At 41.5% G+C, this 19,166-nt stretch overlaps 1 protein-coding gene and 1 long non-coding RNA gene across 3 annotated transcripts; both read right to left on the bottom strand.

Moving 5' to 3' along the window:
• Window positions 1-1,801: 1,801 nt before the first annotated feature.
• LOC116354761 (uncharacterized) lies at window positions 1,802-3,573 on the bottom strand. The gene is made up of 2 exons (XR_004203978.1): window positions 2,238-3,573; window positions 1,802-2,113 (listed from the first exon to the last, which is right to left on the bottom strand). It is a non-coding gene; the product is annotated as an uncharacterized LOC116354761 (long non-coding RNA).
• An 8,468-nt stretch (window positions 3,574-12,041) lies between these two features.
• Window positions 12,042-17,926, bottom strand: pnkp (polynucleotide kinase 3'-phosphatase). 2 transcript variants are annotated; one of them, XM_020507817.2, is made up of 18 exons: window positions 17,777-17,926; window positions 17,336-17,459; window positions 16,984-17,030; window positions 16,576-16,863; window positions 16,120-16,386; window positions 15,775-15,854; window positions 15,575-15,632; window positions 15,330-15,437; window positions 15,131-15,202; window positions 14,668-14,716; window positions 14,426-14,496; window positions 14,021-14,113; window positions 13,797-13,893; window positions 13,648-13,709; window positions 13,452-13,561; window positions 13,181-13,268; window positions 12,840-12,907; window positions 12,042-12,520 (listed from the first exon to the last, which is right to left on the bottom strand). In XM_020507817.2, the coding sequence occupies exons 2-18, from the start codon at window positions 17,457-17,459 to the stop codon at window positions 12,400-12,402; spliced, it is 1,803 nt and encodes a 600-aa protein (XP_020363406.1). In that variant the 5' UTR covers window positions 17,777-17,926; the 3' UTR covers window positions 12,042-12,399. The 2 variants fall into 2 exon arrangements, with proteins under 2 accessions (XP_020363406.1, XP_020363405.1); XM_020507816.2 differs by having other exon boundaries at window positions 17,336-17,787.
• Between the last annotated feature and the right edge of the window lie 1,240 nt (window positions 17,927-19,166).

Here is a 19,166-nt window from a genome sequence, read left to right as displayed (position 1 = left end):
GGTATGCCAAGCTTGTAGAATCATACCCAAGAAGACTCAAGGCTGTAATCGCTGCCAAAGGTGCTTCAGCAAAGTACTGGGTAAAGGGTCTGAATACTGTGTGATATTTCAGCTTTTTATTGTGTTTACATTGATGAGGGGAAAAAAACAATTGAATTCATTTTAGAATAAGGCTGTGACCTAAGAAATGTGGGAAAAAATCAAGGGGTCTGAATACTTTCCGAAGGCACTGTATATACAGTACCAGTCAAAGATTTGGACACACCTACTCATTCCAGGGTTTTTATTTATTTTTACTATTTTCTACATTGCAGAATAATAGTGAAGACATCAAAAATATGAAATAACACATATGGTAAAAAGTGTTAAACAAATCAAATCATATTTTAGATTTTAGATTCTTCAAAGTAGCCACCCTTTGCCTTGATGACAGCTTTGCACACTCTTGGCATCCTCTCAGCCAGCTTCATGAGGTAGTCACCTGGAATGCATTTCAATTAACAGGTGTGCCTTGTTAAAAGTTATTTTGTGGAATACATTTTTTTCTTAATTCGTTTGAGCCAATCAGTTGTGTTGTGACAAGGTAGGGTTGGTATACAGAAGATAGCCCTATTTGGTAAAATACCAATTCTATATTATGGCAAGAACAGCTCAAATAAGCAAAGAGAAATGACAGTCCATGAAGGTCAGTCAATACAGGACATTTCAAGAACTTTGAAAGTTTCTTTAATTGCAGTCACAAAAACCATCAAGCAATATCATGAAACTGGATCTCATGAGGACCGCCACAGGAAAGGAAGACCCAGAGTTACTTCTGCTGCAGAGGATAAGTTCATTAGAGTTACCAGCCTCAGAAATTGCAGCCCAAATAAATGCTTCACAGAGTTCAAGTAACAGACACATCTCAACATCAACAGTTCAGAGGAGACTGTGTGAATCAGACCTTCATGGTCAAATTGCTGCAAAGAAACCACTACTAAAGGACACCAATAAGAAGAAGGGACTTGCTTGGGCCAATAACACGAGCAATGGACATTAGACAGGTGGAAATCTGTCCTTTGGTCTGATGAGCCCAAATTTGAGATTTTTGGTACCAACCGCCGTGTCTTTGTGAGACATAGAGTAGGTGAACGGAGGATCTCCGCATGTGTGGTTCCAACCGTGAAGCATGGAGGAGGAGGTGTTATAGTGTGGGGGTGCTTTGCTGGTTACACTGTCAGTGATTTATTTAGAATTCAAGGCACACATAACCAGCATGGCTACCACAGATTTCTGCAGCGATACACCATCCCATCTGGTTTGCGCTTAATGGGACTATCATTTGTTTTTCAACAGGACAATGACCCAAAACACCACCAGCCTGTGTAACGGCTATTTGACCAAGAAGGAGAGTGATGGAGTGCTGCATCAGATGACCTGGCCTCCACCATCACTCGACCTCAACCTTATTGAGATGTTTTGGGATGAGTTGGACCGCAGAGTGAAGGAAAAGCAGCCAACAAGTGCTCAGCATATGTGGGAACTCCTTCAAGACTGTTGGAAAACCATTCCAGGTGAAGCTGGTTGAGAGAATGCCAAGAGTGAGCAAAGCTGTCATCAAAGCAAATATAAATATATTTTGATTTGTTTAAAACTTTTTTGGTTACTACATGTGTTATTTCATAGTTTTGATGTTTTCACTATTATTCTACAATGTAGAAAATAGTAGGAGAAAAAAAAAAAAACTTGAATGAGTAGGTGTGTCTAAACATTTGACTGGTACTGTATATATTTACAAAATTGTTCATCTACCCCCTAAATGTTTTTTTTTTTTTTTTTTTACTTTTAGTTAGAACCTTCCTGTCCCTCCTAGAATCTTTGTTTCCACTTTCCAATGGTGTAATACAACAGCTAGATCAAATTGAATAGGTCTTGGCATCTGAATCAACCAATCTTGTTGCGTATCCAACTCCGGTGTGATGTTATGGAACAGGGAAACTAGGTTGTCAGACTCACTGATTGCAGCTGGGCTCTTTACTGGCTCTAGGGCCATGGCAGTACTGGCAGAACTGAATCCTTCCACTTTCTCCTCACGCTCACCATCAAGCTCAAACGCGGGGTTGCAGAAAACATTCTGTGAAAAGCAAAGACATCTGGTATAACATGGAACGCCAAGTAACTTTCCACCATGAATACAAAGTTGCTATCAAAAATTGGAACCAGAATTCCAGGCCCACACAAGCTATCGCTGTCCTCACCTTGTAAATGTCAGAGGATTCTGAGTAAACAGATACTTCGGTGAGGTCTGTCATCTTTGGTTCAAGTTCCGTTTCAGTCTTCCAGGGAAACATTGAGCACCCACATCCTAAGACCTACTCCAGTGTAGTCAAGTGTTGTTGTTAAGAGCACATCAACAACATGCTTGTTGGAATGTGAAAGGAGAAAAGGTCACTTTGAAACGTTTCAGCAGGAAAGCTCAATGTGACAGATAAAAAAATGTAAAAAGCCTGTATCACCCCACAGTGATTGAGTCATCATTTTGTTACGAATACCAAAAATATATGTCTATTTACATCCCACAATGTAAAAGAATCCCACAAGAACAAAATATTTAGTCCACCAATTTCAGGTTTAAAATCCAGTGAAAGTCCCCCCGGTGTTTATAGTCCGGTTCTCCTTTCATCACTTTATTAAGTCATGGCGTGTCTGTGTGTGTGAGGTAGGCAGATGTGCAGTCTGTTCTTGTTTTGTTGAGGGTGAGTAATTTGTTATAAAAGACGCATAGAACTCCCTTCACAGTGTTCCACAAAGCCGAGTCAGCTGAGAGGACTGAGCTCTGGGGCAGGAGGGGGGTTGGGTGGAGTGAGGTGTAGGGGCCACTCAGAGAAAATTCTCTATGATACACATAATGACCATCTAATCTCCTAAAATGTTTCTCACACACTAACACACACACAAACATTGGCAAGCACAAACAGAGTAATTTGCAAATCATACAGTGTATTGCCAGCATGGCCCTAACTTGGGGTGAAGTTGGGACCGTGTAGTGGAACTGCGTTAAAAGGATTTGCAGTCAGATTTAAGTTTTTGTTTTACAACCCACATTTCTCCTTTACATTCATAGTCATCCCCTTCATTACTGACTCGGTAGACGATGCAACAATTTCTAAATATCAGAGGCTATTTGAGTCTCGAAGTAAAATAATACAGTTAAAATAAAGATACCAACACATGAATAATAATGTTATAAATGTGAAATAAATGTAAAGTGAACTCACCCAGTTCTGAGAAAACATTACTCAATCCATGCTTTTGTGTTCGCTGGGGTTTGTTAATGGACTCATCAAATAAGATAACTACTTAGTAGCATGTAGACATATATTTTTAGTCAGACACCATCAGAGACTGACAGGAATAAACAGATACTTGTCATGCATGCTGTCACTCTGTCGTTGTGTGCGGCCTTCTCCTTCGTCTCTGTCAAAGAAGGTGAGTACTGAGATGGTAAGGGAGATTCAGAAGTTACTGTTACAAACAACACCATACATGATCTCTCAGTAATGTTTTTGTATCTCAGTAAAATGTTGCATTTCCTTCAGACATACAGTACCAGTCAAAAATTTGGACACACCTACTCATTCAAGGGCTTTTCTTAATTTTTTGCTATTTTCTACATTGAAGAATAATAGTGAAGACATCAAAAATATGAAATAACACATACGGAATCATGTAGTAACCAAAACAGTGTTAAACAAATCAAAATATATTTTCAATTCTTCAAAGTAGCCACCCTTTGCCTCGATGACAGCTTTGCACACTCTTGGCATTCTCTCAACCAGCTTCACCTGGAGATCCCACATATGCTGAGCACTTGCTGGCTGCTTTTCCTTCACTCTGCGGTCCAACTCATCTCAAACCATCTCAATTGGGTTGAAGTCGGGTGATTGTGGAGGCCAGGTCATCTGATGTAGCACTCCATCACTCTACTTCTTGGTCAAACAGCCCTTACACAACCTGGAGGTGTTTTGGGTCATTGCCCTGTTGAAAAACAAATGATAGTCCCACTAAGCGCAAACCAGATGGGATAACGTATCGCTGCAGAATGCTGTGGTAGCCATGCTGTTTAAGTGTGCCTTGAATTCTAAATAAATCACTGACAATTGCACCAGCAAAACACCCCCACACCTCCTCCTCCATGCTTCACGGTGGGAACCACACATGCGGAGATCATCTGTTCACCAACTCTGCATCTCACAATTTTTGGCTGTTGGAACCAAAAATCGCATATTTGGACTCATCAGACCAAAGGACAGATTTCCACCGGTCTAATATCCATTGCTCATGCTTCTTGGCCCAAATAAGTCTCTTCTTATTGGTGTCCTTTAGTAGTGGTTTCTTTGCAGCAATTCAACCATGAAGGCCTGATTCACACAGTCTCCTCTGAACAGTTCATGTTGAGATGTGTCTGTTACTTGAACTCTGTGAAGCATTTATTTGGGCTGCAATCTGAGGTACTGGTAACTCTAATGAACTTATCCTCTGCAGCAGAGGTAACTCTGGGTCTTCCTTTCCTGTGGCAGTCCACAGTTTTATCTCAATCTCTTCATTCAAAGACTCAGTCGTGGACACTCTTACTGACATTTGTGACTGCTTTGCGTGATGTATGGTTGTCTCTACCTTCTTGCCCTTTGTGCTGTTGGCTGTGCCCAATAATGTTTGTACCATGTTTTGTGCTGCTACCATGTTGTTGTCATTTTGTGTTGCTACCATGCTATGTTGTTGTCTTAGGTCTCCCTTTATGTAGTGTTGTGTTGTCTCTCTTGTCGTGATGTATGTTTTGTACTATATTTATATATACAGTTGAAGTTGGAAGTTTACAAACACTTGGGTTGGAGTCATTAAAACTGGTTTTTCAACCACTCCACAAATGTCTTGTTAACAAACTATAGTTTTGGCAAGTCGGATAGGACATCTACTTCGTGCATGACGCAAGTCATTTTTCCAACAATAGCTTACAGACAGATTATTTCACTTATAATTCACTGTATCACAATTCCAGTGGGTCAAAATTGTACATACACTAAGTTGACTGTGCCTTTAAACGGCTTGGAAAATTCCAGAAAATTATGCCATGGCTTTAGAAGCTTCTGATAGGCTAATTGACATAATTTGAGTTAATTGGAGGTCTACCTGTGGATGTATTTCAAGGCCTACCTTCAAACTCAGTGCCTCTTTGCTTGACATCATGGGAAAATCAAAAGAAATCAGCCAAGACCTCAGAAAAAGAATTGTAGACCTCCAAAAGTATGGTTCATCCTTGGGAGCAATATCCAAACGCCTGGAGGTACCACGTTCATCTGTCCAAACAATAGTACGCAAGTACAAACACCATGGGACCACACAGCTGTCATATTGCACAGGAAGGAGCCGCATTTTGTCTCCTAGAAATGAACGTACTTTGGTGCAAAAAGTGCAAATCAATCCCAGAACAAAGGCAAAGGACCTTGTGAAGATGCTGGCGGAAACAGGTACAAAAGTATCTATATCCACAGTAAAAATGAGTCCTATATCGACATAACCTGAAAGGCCGCTCAGCAAGGAAGAAGCCACTGCTCTAAAACCGCTTTTAAAAAAGCCAGACTACGGTTTGCAACTGCACATGGGGACAAGATTGTACTTTTTGGAGAAATGTCCTCTGGTCTGATGAAACAAAAATAGAACTGTTTGGCCATAATGACCATCATTCTGTTTGGAGGAAAAAGGGGGAGGCTTGCAAACCGATGAACATCATCCCAACCGTGAAGCACGGGGGTGGCAGAATCATGTTGTGGGGGTGCTTTGCTACAGGAGGGACTGGTGAACTTCACAAAATAGATGGCATCATGAGGGAGGAAAAGTACGTGGATATATTGAAGCAACATCTCAAGACATCAGTCAGGATTTTGAAGCTTGGTCGCAAATGGGTCTTCCAAATGGACAATGATCCCAAGCATACTTACAAAGTTGTGGCAAAATGGCTCAAGGACAACAAAGTCAAGGTATTGGAGTGGCCATCACAAAGCCCTGACTTCAATCCTATAGAAAATGTGTGGGCAGAATTGAAAAAGCGAGTGCGAGCAAGGAGGCCTACAAACCTGACTCAGTTACACCAGCTCTGTCAGGAGGAGTGGGACAAAATTCACCCAACCTATTGTGGGAAGCTTGTGAAAGGCTACCCAAAACGTAGTGGTGATCCTAACTGACCTAAGATAGGGAATTTTTACTAGGATTAAATGTCAGGAATTGTGAAAAACTGAGTTTAAATGTATTTGGCTAAAGTGAATGTAAACTTCCGACTTCAACTGTATATACATATTTATGTATTTTTATCCCAGCCCCCATCCCCGCAGGAGGCCTTTTGGTAGGCCATCATTGTAAATAAGAATTTGTTCTTAACTGACTTGCCTAGTTAAATAAAGGTGAAATAAAATAAAATACCTTGTCACAACACAACTGATTGGCTCAAACGCATTAAGAAGGAAAACAATTCCACAAATGAACTTATAACAAGGCACACCTGTTAATTGAAATGCATTCCAGGTGATTACCTCATTAAGCTGGTTGAGAGAATTCCAAGAGTGTGCAAAGCTGTCATCAAGGCAAAGGGTGGCTACTTTAAAGAATATCAAATATCAAATATATTATGATTTATTTAACACTGTTTTGGTTCATACATGATTCCATATGTGTTATTTCATATTTTTGATGTCTTCACTATTATTCTACAATGTAGAAAATAGTAAAAATAAAGAAAAACCCTTGAATGAGTAGATGTGTTCAAACTTTTGAGTAGTACTGTACAGTGGGGCAAAAAAGTATTTAGTCAGCCACCAATTGTGCAAGTTCTCCCACTTGAAAAGATGAGAGAGGCCTGTAATTTTCATCATAGGTACACTTCAACTATGACAGACAAAATGAGAAAAAAAATCCAGAAAATCACATTGTAGGATTTTTAATGAATTTATATGCAAATTATGGTGGAAAATAAGTATTTGGTCACCTACAAACAAGCAAGATTTCTGGCTCTCACAGACCTGTAACTTCTTCTTTAAGAGGCTTCTCTGTCCTCCACTCGTTACCTGTATTAATGGCACCTGTTTGAACTTGTTATCAGTATAAAAGACACCTGTCCACAACCTCAAACAGTCACACTCCAAACTCCACTATGGCCAAGACCAAAGAGCTGTCAAAGGACACCAGAAACAAAATTGTAGACCTGCACCAGGCTGGGAAGACTGAATCTGCAATAGGTAAGCAGCTTGGTTTGAAGAAATCAACTGTGGGAGCAATTATTAGGAAATGGAAGACATACAAGACCACTGATAATCTCCCTCAATCTGGGGCTCCACGCAAGATCTCACCCCGTGGGGTCAAAATGATCACAAAAACAGTGAGCAAAAATCCCTGAACCACACGGGGGGACCTAGTGAATGACCTGCAGAGAGCTGGGACCAAAGTAACAAACGCCTACCATCAGTAACACACTACGCATCCAGGGACTCAAATCCTGCAGTGCCAGACGTGTCCCCCTGCTTAAGCCAGTACATGTCCAGGCCCGTCTGATGTTTGCTAGAGTGCATTTGAATGATCCAGAAGAAGATTGGGAGAATATCATATGGTCTGATGAAACCAAAATATAACTTTTTGGTAAAAACTCATCGTCGTGTTTGGAGGACAAAGAATGCTGAGTTGCATCCAAAGAACACCATACCTACTGTGAAGCATGGGGGTGGAAACATCATGCTTTGGGGCTGTTTTTCTGCAAAGGGACCAGGACGACTGATCCGTGTAAAGGAATGAATGAATGTGGCCATGTATCGTGAGATTTTGAGTGAAAACCTCCTTTCATCAGCAAGGGCATTGAAGATGAAACATGGCTGGGTCTTTCAGCATGACAATGATCCCAAACACACCGCCCGGGCAACGAAGGAGTGGCTTCGTAAGAAGCATTTCAAGGTCCTGGAGTGGCCTGGCCAGTCTCCAGGTCACAACCCCATAGAAAATCTTTGTAGGGAGTTGAAAGTCTGTGTTGCCCAGCAACAGCCCCAAAACATCACTGCTCTAGAGGAGATCTGCATGGAGGAATGGGCCAAAATACCAGCAACAGTGTGTGAAAACCTTGTGAAGACTTACAGAAAACGTTTGACCTCTGTCATTGCCAACAAAGGGTATATAAGAAAGTATTGAGATAAACTTTTGTTATTGACCAAATACTTATTTTCCAACATAATTTGCAAATAAATTCATTAAAAATCCTACAATGTGATTTTCAGGATTTTTTTCCTCATTTTGTCTGTCATAGTTGAAGTGTACCTATGATGAAAATTACAGACCTCTCTCATCTTTTTAAGTGGGAGAACATGCACAATTGGTGGCTGACTAAATACTTTTTTGCCCTACTGTATTTCAGTCACGTGTCTGTATTTCAGTAGTGTGTGTGGGTCATTCCATCGACTCGGTGCCTTTGAAGAAGTGTAACTTGGTCAAAAAAAAGTTTGATTTCACCTATTTTTAAAAAACATTTTGTCATAAAGATCACATGTTCAACTTCATAAAAAACAAGTTTTCCCATCTGAAGATGTCAAATGAGAAAATGTCAAAGTAAGGACCTGTTAAAAGTGCCAAATAAAGTAACAGTGTTGACCGTAACAGGGTTGACCGTAACAGGGTGGATGATTTAATCTTAAATCAGTCATGAATCCCCTTGTGACAGGGGGAAAGGGAGCTTGTTGTGAGCAGCAGGGAGTGGCAATTTAACGATTTCTAGCATGTCTGTCTATGGATAACAGGGTAGACCTGTTATGCTCAATCCACTCAGTTTTCTGACACTAAACACCAGAAAATGTCCAAAAAGAGCAGAACCAGCTCACCTGCTCACCTGATTTGACTATTAGATGTGCAATGTTTCTTTAGAATTTTTTTTTTTTTAAAGTAAACTTTCACCATATAAAAACAAGAGTTCAGTTCACGTTACAGGGTTGACCTTAAAATGAGGGACAGACGTAAATGATTCATGAGGGACAGAATTTTGGCACATTAGCAAATCTTTATTTATTAAAAAAATTGGATTTATTGAATTTCCAATGTGGTCTATATTAAAGGGCACTTTATTTAATATAACAGGCTTTTAAAATGCAATATTGGTGCACAATTTATACTTAAAATATCAACGTGACTGTATTTAAGTAATGTGACTGTATTTAAGTAATGTGACTGTATTTAAGTAACGTGTCTGTATTTCAGTGATATTCTTGTATTTCGGTGACAAGTGCACTTTATCCTAAAAATAAAAAAATCTGTTTTAAAGTCTTTGTATGTGGTATATTTAGCAATAGAATGGCTAAACCAAGGAGAATGAAGTCAAAAATGTAATAGTGATGACACATAAATGTGTGACCACATGTTTGGATCCACCAAGAAAGCCTATACCAGGCCGTGGCACCTGAACGTCACCACTGTAAGCCTTATTGATCATAACATGGAAGACTGTACACAATAAACACTATCAAAGACATACCTAAGTACAGTACCAACGAATCTACAGTCAAATGATATCCTCCATTTAACCCTATTCTCTCAGGGTCAGACTGGTGCTAAGTCTGAGACCTGACAAGGCTCCATCGTGACCCAGAACTGGATCCTGAACGCAGCACACTGCTTTTCTGCCATCAGATTTGAGGGGAAAGTGGACCAAGAGAATGTGACTGTGAAGCATGGTCAGTACCCTACCTAATTGCACATAGGTCTCTGCATTGACCTCAAAATGTTTATGGGTCATTTGGCAATGTGTCTGCCCAATTAGAAATACCAATCTAGAACACAGGTTACAGATGACAGACGACTGATTATTTAGATAAGACTACTGATTATTCAGATTATTAAAAAGGTGATGTCTATTCTGTCTTTCATCCCTAAGTAATGCTTACTAATAAGTATCATACTCATGCCAATGTCCCCCAGGTTATGAAGGAAAGGTGTTAGCGAAGGTGTTGTCTGTAACCCCGCACCCACAGTACAACATTGATGGACTCAGTGACAAGAACGTGAAAGACTTCTATTACTACGACATTGCTCTGGTTAAGGTTGAAACGATCAAGCTGTCATGGACAGCAAGGTGGGTTGAGCAGCAACACTAGCTCATGACATAATTCCCTTATGAATTGCTGTCATTCCAAACCACCACAATTCCATCTACTTGGCCAAATCATTCACCAGCAATGACATTGTTACACACTGTTACAATATTAGTATGAGTACATTATTGCACTCTATTCTTGTCTAACTACATGACTTCTTGTACCTCCCTGTGTTTATCTGGTATGTGTTCTCTACAGACCCATCTTCTTGACGTGTACCAACCCGCCAGCCGAGCCATGAAGTTGAGTCCCAACTCTGTGAACAACACGGTAAGATGACTGCTCCTCCTCCTCAACTAGTAGACGGAGTGCGATAACTTTTTTTTTGCTTGACAAGCCCGACTCAACTAGTTATCCAAGTTGAACTCGTTCCCGATAGAGCGAAGACAATCAGAGTACTGCTGGACATGACAGGTGTCATCCACCCATGAATCATTTCATGTCTAGGCTTGACTACAGTTCTATGTCTAGTATATACACCCACCACCCCCGTTCATGAAAATGGATCGCTCAGACAGTGAGTGACATGGCCGTTGCTTGCTATATAAAGCAGGCAGACTGGCATTGAGGCATTCAGTTACTGTTCGATTGAACGTTAGAATGGGCATAGTGACCTAAGCGACTTTGAGCGCGGGGTGATCTTTCCAGTACCAAACCAAAAACATCCAGTCAGCGGCAGTCCTGTGGGCGAAACAGCTCGTTGATGTGAGTGGTTGAATAAATAAACTGCCGAGTGTATGATAACTGGTTAATGTGTGTGTCTGCAGAGAGAACCCCTGCTATGCCTGGAGGAGACCGGAGCCTACTTCATCAACAATGGGTCTACAGTCAAGGATACGAAACGCAAGCAAACACATTCATACAGGGAGTAAGGTTAGCAGTGCTCTACAACCAAACACACATTCACAAAGGTCATAGGTCAAATCTAACAGGCCTTCTACATTGTAATCTCTAGTGTTGGCTCTACCTTACCACTATTTGTATATGAAGAGTGAACAGTGGTACAAATGTACAGTGTGAATAAGTTTTGTTTGTCTTCATGTACTGTATGCCTGTAAATTATGTCTAATTGATGTGCATGTTTGTGAAGGGTGGAGAGTTAATTAGCAGCACCATTGTTTGATGTTCCTATTTGCAGAGGAGGCCTGACTGTGTTAAACAGGCTGTGAACACACTTCTAAGTCCTCACAATGCAACTTTGAATGAATACGTGCCAGACAGGTTTCTCTGTTCGGGCGGATCTGCCAATCATATAGATGCTGTATCGTGCAAAGGTATCCAAGTTGAACTCATGCTGTGTAGGAATACACAGCATGGGAAGTCACATTACACAACTCGGAACACATACATTCATTAATATACAAATAATATGATAAACCTTTATATTATTCTCATGCATGATATGATCCAACTTTTCCCAACAGGTGACTCTGAAGGCGCGCTGTTCCTTCTTAACAGACTGCGGTATTTTCAAGTGAGGAACTCCCCCCTTCCACTAAATCTTCTCCATGATAAGCATACAGAACAGTAACAATCTATCGGTATCTGGTGTTTTGTTCCATTAGCTATTCCAAAGCTAAGTCCACTTTTTGTATGGTTCTATTCGATCTTTCCTGCAGGCTGGAGTAGTGAGCTGTGACACCAAGAATATATGCGAAGCCCAAGACAGAAGTCAGAGACTTCCACATTAGTGCCATGGGTAAAACAGCACCTGGGGAAGGAGTTGGGAGTTTCTACCCATGTGGACGGCTGAGATTCAACTAGGATTGTCATGAAAATATTGCTTTACGGTGGCATACTAGCAGAAAAACATGCATTCAGTTTCCCTACTTTACAGAATAGGATCCATTGTAAAACAAATTAAATTAATAACAATTTATTAAAATATACAATTAATAAAACATTGCTCATGTTCTTTTTAATGTTTAAAAAAAAAAACTTTTTAGGCTTTCTGGAAACAAGTACTGTTATATCTGACCAGAAAACATGATACGAAAATATGAAACTCAAGCCAATCAAACAAAAATACTGATGTGTGCTGTTTGCTGTGGTTACATTTAGTTAAAACATCTGCACCTTCAAAATGTATGTAGCGTAATAGCAATGATTTGTTGATTAGCAGCAGGTAACTAAATCGTTTGTCTACATACAGCCACAGCATAGAAAAATGTTGGACTGGTACGACTGCCAGATTATTTTCCAATAACAATCTGATGAATCTTAGGTTGGAATACCAGCCACCCAATCAGCCTTCAGAGAACTGCCTGAAGAGGGCCTCTGATTGGCTGTCTGTAAAGGTTGGGACAAAATGAATTTGCAGGATTTCTGAAAAGCCTTCCGAGAGACTGGGCACCACAAACTTCTTCCTGTGTGGAGAGAAAGTCTGTTCAGAGTGGGCAAATACATTCAGACATGCATTTATTTTACACAACATACATATATGCTGCGTTTATACAGGCAACCCAATTCTGGCCAAAATACCAATTAGTGGAAAAAGATCAATCTTTTGCCAAAAGATCTTTTGCCAAAAGATCAGAATTAGGCTGGCTCTGTAAACACAGCCATGAAGACATATGTTATATTAGTGCGCTCTGATCTTTTCAACCCATTGTAGATGCCAGTGAATCCCTACGTTGAGAATGTGATGCTGTGAAGTCCCTTGATATAATATCCAATGTCACTTACTTGTAACTGTGGAAGATCATGTCATTGACTTTGAGGTGCTTGGTGGTGGAGGGGGCCATCTCACGGAACTGTACAGCACAAGAAGAGCCCAATAATGAACACTATGCATCAGGGCAGTACCTCAAAGCCTATATTGAACTGGGTGTATCCCATGGCCTGTACATTATAAGGTTTAAGAAGTGGACATTGAACCAGATGGTTGTCGTTTAAGTCCCAGGTTGGGCTATTCTGTGTGTACGATCAGGTCGCAAGTTCATGTCACCCTCTACTCTGAACTGCTGAAGAATGAATCATGTGTAGTCTGGTATATACAGTTCAGTAGAGGGAGAGAGGAGACCTACTCTGTTGTTGTGCTTGGCCTGCTCCAAAGAGGCAGAGAAGTTGAAGCACCGACAGGACACGCCCAAACTCTGGCTGACGTCAACATACCTGGAGGGGGACAACGTATAGAAGGTACATGTTATTCCCTACAAACACACTCAATCAAATATCTATGGTTTGGTTCATGCATGTAGCAGATTTACCACTCTCTGTTATGTAAGTAGTTTAGGTTGTTCATGAACTGCAAAGCAAAAGTGCTCCACACACTAGTAGGAGCACAGAGACGGGTACCGTTTGCGAGACTCAGGGTCTGGGTTGGTGTTATCCACCGCCACGCTGCGCCCCTCCTTCAGTGCCCGCTCACAGGCCGAAACACAGCTCTGCCAAGAGCCCAGGGTATCCTGACAAACACAGGTCAGATCAGTGTGTGTATATGTGTGTGTGTGTGGATGTTAACCGAGAGCCAACAGCACACTGATCCACTCACCCGGTTCACGTACACGTAACCTTTGGGGACGATGTGCGTGTGGAAAAAGGTTGATTTCCCGGCTGGATAGAAAAAAGAAAGAAGGGAGAGGGTCGTCAGTAAAGAGAGAGGGAGGATGGCAGAAAAATAAGGAATGGACGTCCACTTACAAGCAGGGAAACCCACGGCAATGATAACTTCCTGCTTGGTGGAGGTGAGGCAGGCACTGGGCGGGTCATATAGACGGGCATTAGAGTCACATTTCCTCTGGAGAGAGAGACACACACACACAGTCAGATGTGCAAGTGCACACACATACATACAGAGGCTTCAAAAGCTTCACATACATATTCTGTGCAGACAGAATACTACAGATATCCACCCGGTTACTCACAGGGTCAAATGGAGGAAGACTGAAGGGGGCGGTCTTCCAGCCCAGGAAGAACTCCTCTGGAGTGTGGAACTGCAGTCCAAGGTTCAGAGCAAACTAGTCGAGAGGGAGAGAGAGAAAATCAGTGTCAGGCATTATTAAGATATGCAATGCCTGCAGGTACAACACCTGGTCATAAACTGTATCTACACCATAGCAAGAATGAACCTTTCACACAGTCAGTAGACACAGAACATTCTTCTCTGCTGATTTGTCTCTACTGAGTTTTATCATATTGAAATTCCTCGTTTCAGCCCACTATTTGGGACACTTTGTTGTTTGTGTATGAAGATGCGCTGGAACTAGTCAGGACAGACTGGTCGACAAGTGAACAGACTGGTCGAGAGGTGCTCTCACTGGTGCTCTCACCAGTCGGTCACTGCAGGAGAAGTCCTTCTTCTTCTTGCCAGGAGCCCAGTTAACAGGCCGTCCCGCTGCATCTGTGGCAGAGGAGAGAGAAAGGTCTCAGGCTCTCAGCTGCTGGAGGGCGAGTACATGTTCATCAGACGTGACCATAAGCAGCACATCACTTACAAGAGTCAGGATAAGAATAGGCTAAGTAAGAGGAAGACGTTATGTTGCTATGGGTTGTTCTGTTGTTGTTGACTCACCTCCCACATAGAGACTCTGGCTTTTGTCTACAGCCACGCCGCCATTATCCTGAGAGAGGAAAAACATGTTGAACCATGTTTGTTGTTTCAGGGGGTTGGGAGCAGGGAAAAATACATTTCTAGATGGACTAATTTCTATTCCCATTCTATTTATTTCCCGCACCATGCCCTTGTTGAAGTATGAAAATATAAACACTCACTACTGTAAGTTGCTCTGGATAAGAGTTTCTGCTAAATGACTAAAATGTCATGTAAATGTTGAAGCAGTGACTGGTCTAATGTCATGACTCACCAGGGTAATGTGTTCCGAGTGGATGACAAACAACTAGACAATGCTAAATGGAGCTGGCTTTGTGAACCTTTTGCGACACACCTGTGTTGAGGTGGTTTGTAGGACACAATCGTCGTCTACATGTAATCCCTATTCACAATGTCTGATATGATGCGTGCCTTATGGTCTCACCTTCTCACACAGGTGCTCCCACATCCCCATCACTGGCTTCCTGTAGATCCCAGGACCAGACGCCACAAAGACCTGAGACACACACACACACACACAGTTAAAGGTGTCCACATCTGAATTACACACAATAGAACACATAGATACAATAGTGAATCTGCTTTCAAGCGCCATTTTTGTGTTTAAATGTTTCTTGACTAACCTGTACGGGGAGCTGTAATGTCTTCAGAATGGTCTCCACTTTAGACTTGAAATCCTCAGGCTTCAGTTTCCCCCTAGATATACCCATCTGATTGGTGAAAAACACAACCTGGGAGGGGCAACAGAGACATGGTTAGCTATTCATCTAGCCACATATTACCATTAAAAGGATGGAGAATAAATATTTCTCGTAGAACAGCTTTGCCGTGTCCATGCTTGACAATACATTTATATGTTTGCTTCTACCTTGTAGCCTTTCTTTAATAAGCTGGCCAGTTTGGGTTGGATCTCGGGAAAGAGAATCCTATAAAGGAGACAAGAGAACAAATAAAGGCAAGGAAATGACTCAAGTCAAGAGTTGAGGAAGAGGGATGAGGAGAGAGCAAGCAAAGCGAGAGGAGGCCAGACGCAGAGACGCAACTTGACAGAACAGCAGACTGACTGACCTCCAGTCATCTGGGCTGGTGGGAAACACTTTGCCAGAATTGGTGGTGATGATACACCCGTCAATGTCGAATCCAGCAATCTGGGCCAGAAAGAAAGATGGGTTGGCCTTAAAGTGATGTTACTAAAAGTAATTGTGTTTGTACTGCTTGGTTGAAAGCGAACTTCGAGACAATTCGATTGTTGGTAGAAACAATATGTCCAAAGAGCTCAAATGTAGGCCTAAAATGTTTTCATCCTTGGATGGCCAAAGTAAAATTATATTCAGCATCTCATTCAAACAACACACAGACTCATTGGCTTAAATCAAATATTGAGTTTTACAGAATTCCCTAGTTAGCTCTTACCTTGGTGCTTCCAGTGACGCCAACAGCAGTGTAGAGCATGAGGTTTCCAATCTGCTGCCAGTGGCTTCGAGAACAGGCTGAGACTGATGCCTGCTGCTGGACACAGTCTCTGCTAGCCCCTAAAGCACTCTCTGACATCTCCTGGAGCTGTCGGAGCTTCTCCTCAGCAACCTTCTCAGCCTCGTCCTCGCCCCCACTGTCGGAGCCTGTAGTCCTCCTACGCTTCTCCTGCGGGGGCTCCTCAGAACTGTGTGGCCTCTTGGATGCCTGAGTGAAAAACAAAAATGCAACCGTGGTCAAACTAAACTTCACTTAAATTGGAGGTTGGCATTGAGAAAACATGGTGTATTTTGAACAGTTGAAGTGATACGTTAGGTCCTTTCGGTTACTCTAAATATTGCTAGACAAATTAAAATGCATGCCATTTTCTCAGTTAAGATGAACGTGTTCTCATACCTTCTTGGGAGAGGAAGCAAAAAAGTCTTGGATGCTGCGTTTGGGAACTGTGCTTTGAACCTCCCTCCCTCTGTCGTTCTTTCCTCCTTTTGTCTTATCCAATGCTTTCAACCTTTCTACAACCTTCCCCTTCTGGGCAGAGGATGAGGAGGTTTCGTTGGAAGCAGAGAACTGCACTCTGAAGGGGTGGCTCTGGTTAACCAGGTAGAGGGTGCGGTCATGGGTCAGTCGGCCAGACTGGCCTCTACCAAGACTCTCACTGCCCAAGGATGAGGGGTTGGGGCCAAGCTGAAAAGGAAAACTATACTTTGACAGCAGTTACAGACAGGTTAAGCAGTAGTGTTGAGTGTAAAACTAAGATAAGAGAGCGTTGGCCTCAACAACAGGCACAATGTAATAATTTCATACCTGTGTTACAAGTACCTCCTTGTCTGCATAACAGGCCACCAGCTTCACTAGAAGGAATATGACACATTTTAGATAGTTGTGCAGTTTAGATAGCTGGCTGGAGTAATCCCACCGGACACCGCAATTAAAAAGCAACATCCCAATAATCTCTCCTTTCTCCCGAAGCTTACTCTTCACACATTTAAACGCATTGAACTGGTGTACGCATGGGCAAGAGGAAGTTTCCATATACCATTAATTTATTTTTAAATCCACGAAGGGAAGTGAACAAGTGCACACTTTGGGAGGTAAGATAAATAATTAGAACATGGCCATTGGTACGTATCTAACGTTAGCTAGCTAGTCCTCTTACCCTGGTGTCGGGAGCACTTCTTGTCAATAACTCCAGTCTCTGGACCACGACCTAGGATCACGGCTCGGCCATCGGCTAGTGGGACACGAGCGCCGGATGCACTGACTAATGTGCACTGCTGCATCTGCAAAGACAAGAGACAGTAGGATGTAGGGAAAAACAAATAACGTAAGGTGTCCATAACATATCGGTTTACAATGGGTGTAACATTAATTAGGCATGTCAAGTGTTTCTTAAGTCAAGAACCGAGCAGCAATTCTAAACGTAACTTTACGAAGTGTTGAACGATTATAGCTAGCTTTATAAGTTAAAAAGCTAGCTACTGGCTAGCCATGTATGAGTAAGAGGATTATTCTCTTCTAAATAATCTATGGTTAAAAGCCAAGGCCAAGCTTTGCATGGTGAACATATCCACATCAGTCATTCAAAAGTGTACTCAACGTTTTCAGTTCACAACCAGACAAGAGGAGGAATGGAATATTGCCGAGAAATAGGCGGAACACTTTAAAGGTAGCACGTTCCAACTTTCATTGGTCCGTCACAAAAACACTTTCGTTTAGAAACATCCATCTCATATTTGATTCCGACCCTAGTCTGGGCTTGTCTTTCCGCGTGTTTTGTCATTTTACCCTACAGTTAACTATTCGTTTTCCTCAATAGGACTGTTCACACTGGTGGAGTCCGTCTCAGAAGGGCTATTAGAATATCCTGCCTGTCGAATAAACGGTTTGTCAAAACAGACATCTGACTCGCCGAGGTTTACCTCATTCATAGACGCTAACTGCATATTGACATATAATCTTCTGGTCGGGAATGCTTTAGCACATATTGACATAGCATCTTCTGGGCGGGGGTGTTTTGTTAAGATCCCCGACGCTCGTTCTGAATGTTAAAATGCATCGCTTGCAGTACGGTTTTGGAACATAAGGAAGTTATCTTTCACATCAGCAATAAATTATATAAAAAAAACAAAAGGTTAAATTACTACACTCCTTAATAGTGTTAGTGTTCCCACAAGGCCATATCTCTATGTTTCATACTTTTAACATTTTCGGTTTTGTGTTACAGAAAGACACCATTACTATTTCTCTAGGCACTAACTCTGCCATGGTCTGGAGAAAATGAAATGCCATTTTTTTAGGGGTTTTGTATAAACTCCTAAAATACATTCTGTGGCAAACACAGGCTTAGATTGTATCCGTTTTGTTCTATGAGATAATCATCAGCTAATGTCACTTTTTGTGAATGTTCAAGAATATATGTTGTAAAAAAAAATTAAAAAAGCACAAAGGCTCATAATTCATTAAGGTCATGTTAATTGACTGCTATTATCTCATAGGACAAAACTTATAAGATCTCCTAAACCTGTGTTAGCCTCAGACCTTATTTTCAGCATTTATTCAAAAACGCTATTCTTTCCCCATTCAATTTCCCCATAGGGATTGCTGAACGAACCTGAGGTAATTTATTCCGGGTTTAGGACTAAAGGACAATTCAATCCAACCCGCATTGCAGTATTTACACAGTAGCTCTTTTTCCAATGGTCAAATTAACTCACAGATTGGGTCTTGGTTTGGGAAACAAACACAACTATTTCTTGTTAAAATGGATGTAGCTACGACTATAGACTATTACATTTGTCAACTAACCCTTGATTAGGTGGATCAGGTGAACTAGTTCAGGGCTAGAACAAAATTATTAAATGTCTGAAGGCCCTGAGGAGAACCAATGGGCTAACCTAACCAGGTAAAACTAGTCAGAGGGTATGACATAGTAATACATCAGCTGTAAAACTGTTTTATATAGGCTGTGATGGGACCATATTTTTTCT

Source organism: Oncorhynchus kisutch, linkage group LG18, assembly GCF_002021735.2.
Source record: "Oncorhynchus kisutch isolate 150728-3 linkage group LG18, Okis_V2, whole genome shotgun sequence".
Lineage (NCBI taxonomy): Eukaryota > Metazoa > Chordata > Actinopteri > Salmoniformes > Salmonidae > Oncorhynchus > Oncorhynchus kisutch.
The sequence above is the reverse complement of the archived record's forward strand: the minus strand, read 5'-3'. Positions and strand labels throughout refer to the sequence as shown.

What these genes read in the sequence shown, in the direction of transcription:
- pnkp (XM_020507816.2), bottom strand. Translation starts at nt 17,516, where the DNA reads ATGGACACCTTACGTTATTTGTTTTTCCCTACATCCTACTGTCTCTTG. An exon ending in GTTACGTGTACGTGAACCGG is followed by an intron (nt 13,562 to 13,647) that starts GTGAGTGGATCA and finishes TGTGTTTGTCAG; the next exon opens with GATACCCTGGGCTCTTGGCA. An exon ending in AGGCCAAGCACAACAACAGA is followed by an intron (nt 12,908 to 13,180) that starts GTAGGTCTCCTC and finishes TGTGCTGTACAG; the next exon opens with TTCCGTGAGATGGCCCCCTC.